The 2,915-nt window shown below is 36.2% G+C and overlaps 1 protein-coding gene across 1 annotated transcript; it reads right to left on the bottom strand.

The window, feature by feature from the left end:
* Positions 1 to 435: 435 nt before the first annotated feature.
* LOC127970515 (G2/M phase-specific E3 ubiquitin-protein ligase-like) lies at positions 436 to 2,248 on the bottom strand. The gene is made up of 5 exons (XM_052573114.1): positions 2,237 to 2,248; positions 1,930 to 2,102; positions 1,610 to 1,824; positions 992 to 1,128; positions 436 to 468 (listed from the first exon to the last, which is right to left on the bottom strand). The coding sequence occupies exons 1-5, from the start codon at positions 2,246 to 2,248 to the stop codon at positions 436 to 438; spliced, it is 570 nt and encodes a 189-aa protein (XP_052429074.1).
* Between the last annotated feature and the right edge of the window lie 667 nt (positions 2,249 to 2,915).

Here is a 2,915-nt window from a genome sequence, read left to right as displayed (position 1 = left end):
GGAATTAACCATGTCAGTATGACGGGATTAACTGTCATGCATCAATTACTAATGTGTTAATGTTTACATTTAGTTTTTTTTCCTAATGCTTTCAGAAAAGAACAAATCTTGTAGTATGAACTTGACTGGTTATAGTGCATTGTCACGGAGCAATAAAACAGCTGAACAACTGTAACATTTCATGTTGTCAAAAAAAAAAAAAAAAAACATAGTATTTTCAAACAACAATGCATTTAAACTCCACCCTAATGAAATTTACCCCATAATTTACTCACCCTCATGCCATCCTAGGTGTACGATGTCTTCATTTCTTCAGCCAAACACAATTGGAGAAATAATAAATAAAATTCTGACTTTTCATAGCTTTGTTATGGCATTGTTGTGATAAACAATTCAATATGAACTGCTAGGATTTTGTTAAATGTTACTCCACATCTATTTGGCTGAAGAAAGGAAGATGTTGTACACCTAGGATGGCATGAGGGTAAGTAAATTATGGGGTAAATTTCATTCATGGTTTAACTATACCTTTAAAGGGATACTCCAATTTGAAATGAAAATTCTGTCATCATATACTCAGCCTCATGTTGTTTCAAACCTGTATGAATTTCTTTCTTCTGCTGAACAGAAAGGAAGATATTTAGAAGAATATCAGTAACCAGACAGTTTCTGGTCTCATTGACTTCCATAGTAGGAAAAAAATACATACTGGAAGTCAATGAGACCAGAAACTGTCTGGTTACTGATATTCTTCTAAATATCTTCCTTTCTGTTCAGCAGAAGAAAGAAATTCATACAGGTTTGAAACAACATGAGGCTGAGTATATGATGACAGAATTTTCATTTCAAAGTGGAGTATCCCTTTAATGCACGTGTTGAACTACGCTACGCCAAATGTTGGTGCCCACAGTATGCCATTGCTCATGTGCATTTTGAATGACTCGTAATTGTAATGGATGGGCAATTTTAACACAATGTTGCAAGTGTTTGCCTCTGGAAATATTTTCTCTGGTGCGTCATGAAGAAATTCAATTTTGGGCTGCTGCAGAAAGCCATGGGGTGGAATGGTTGAAGACCCTGAAGTAAACTCCAGCACATTCTCCAGCGTCAATGGTGTACATTCTTCATCTGTAACACATGTAGATATTCAGTCTAACAACTGTACTGTTTGTGCCATTCCAAACAAGCTGACAGTGTATTGGTGGTGGGTATTTCACCTTTTCAGTAAATAATTATATATATACAAATAACTAATGTAATCATTCTCCATGTAACTCGTTAAAAATGTGATGCGTTCAGGAGAGAAACCATGCTACTGTGCAATGTTTTTAGAAATGCAATGGTTCAGTATTGACAGCACAAATGCAAAATTTGCAATAATGTCTGAAATACAATTTAGTATTAATATTGTTATTTAAGACAAGCAATGACATCTCTAACTGCTCTCTTCCTTTGGAACCGAGATAGAGATAAGATCTATCAATATTTGTGTGAAATGTCACTTACATTAACCTGCTGGATTAACCACTTTATAATCATATATATATAGTGAATACAGAATTTGTGTATAAAACTTCATAGGACAAAATATGTAAAAAAATAAAAATACCTTCAACATCAATGATCCAGTCTCTCCAGAAGCACAAGGTCCTGGTCTCTAGTTCTCTCTTATAGGTGTCTTGATCTGACAGGTTTACTTCAAAAAGTGATGTCAGGTCTGAAGATCGCAGTGGTTTTTTGTCTTCAACAAATATGATGCGAAACAGATCTGTGTGTGTCTGCATTTCTTGAAGAAGTCCAAGGGTGTTAAAACCATCGACAAACCTGTAAAAAAACAACAACAACAAAAAAAAACCACCATGTAGCATGTACAAAGAACAAGGTATGAAAACAATTTCAACAAACAAGAAAGTGTTTGATACTACGTACTGTTGCAGTGCAACATTGCATCTCCCATCAACATAATACTCCACAGCTGACTGTACCAGCATGTCCCGCTGCTTAAGAGTACTAATGGATCTAAAGGCTCCAATTATGGACAGGCAATCTTCTGCCATATCAATGGCAGCTTTGGCTTCTGGAAGAGTTTCGGCTTCTTTTATCTGAAAAAAAAAAAAAAAAAACCCACACACACACGTCATGTTGCAGCTAAAATACAAATAACACTGTATTAATGGGGTACTCTTCCAGCATAACTTCCAAATTTTGCTCACTGCAGTTTAAGAAAAATACTTACTTTGCAAAGCATTTCTTTAAAGGTCTCATCATCTACTTGATCCAAGGTTGCAGGACGGGTGGGTTTACCACAAACTTGGAGAAAGAGCTTTTCTGAAAAGAAATGTGGCCCTATTCCTCCATGAATTATACAAACTGATATCATTTGAGATATCTGCCTGTAAAGACCTTTGTGCAAAGCTGTAAAGAAAATTACCAAGATATTTTAAATTAACTACAATGACTTAAATGTTATGAAATCATTTTAAATAAGACCTTTAGTTCATATGCTTACCTTCACTGTCAAGCTGCAACCTCTTACTATTTTCAGGGCCCACAAATATGCTAGACTGTTGGACAGCATTAAGGAGCAATCTGAGGTACTCTCTAGTGGGACCACCACCGTCCACAGCCCCCTCTGCCACTTTTGTATCATCAACAAAAATCACATCCAGTCTAGCTCCGAGGTTAAATCGTCGCCGACTAAAAGCCTGAACAGTGCTTCTCAGTATGTTGTGGGTATTGCCTTTATAATCCCTTACAACATTGATCTGATTACTAGTGGGACTGTCATCATCTATCTTGGCTGAAAGGAGACTCAGTATTGTTTGAAGGTTGGTCCTGGAAAAGAATATTATTATGAATGCAAATGATAAATGATGACATTGTATATCAAATGGGATCCAGGTATAGAGGGGGCT

The sequence above is a fragment of the Carassius gibelio genome, chromosome A4, assembly GCF_023724105.1.
Source record: "Carassius gibelio isolate Cgi1373 ecotype wild population from Czech Republic chromosome A4, carGib1.2-hapl.c, whole genome shotgun sequence".
In the NCBI taxonomy this organism is placed as follows: domain Eukaryota; kingdom Metazoa; phylum Chordata; class Actinopteri; order Cypriniformes; family Cyprinidae; genus Carassius; species Carassius gibelio.
This window is presented reverse-complemented; position numbering and strand designations above follow the sequence as displayed.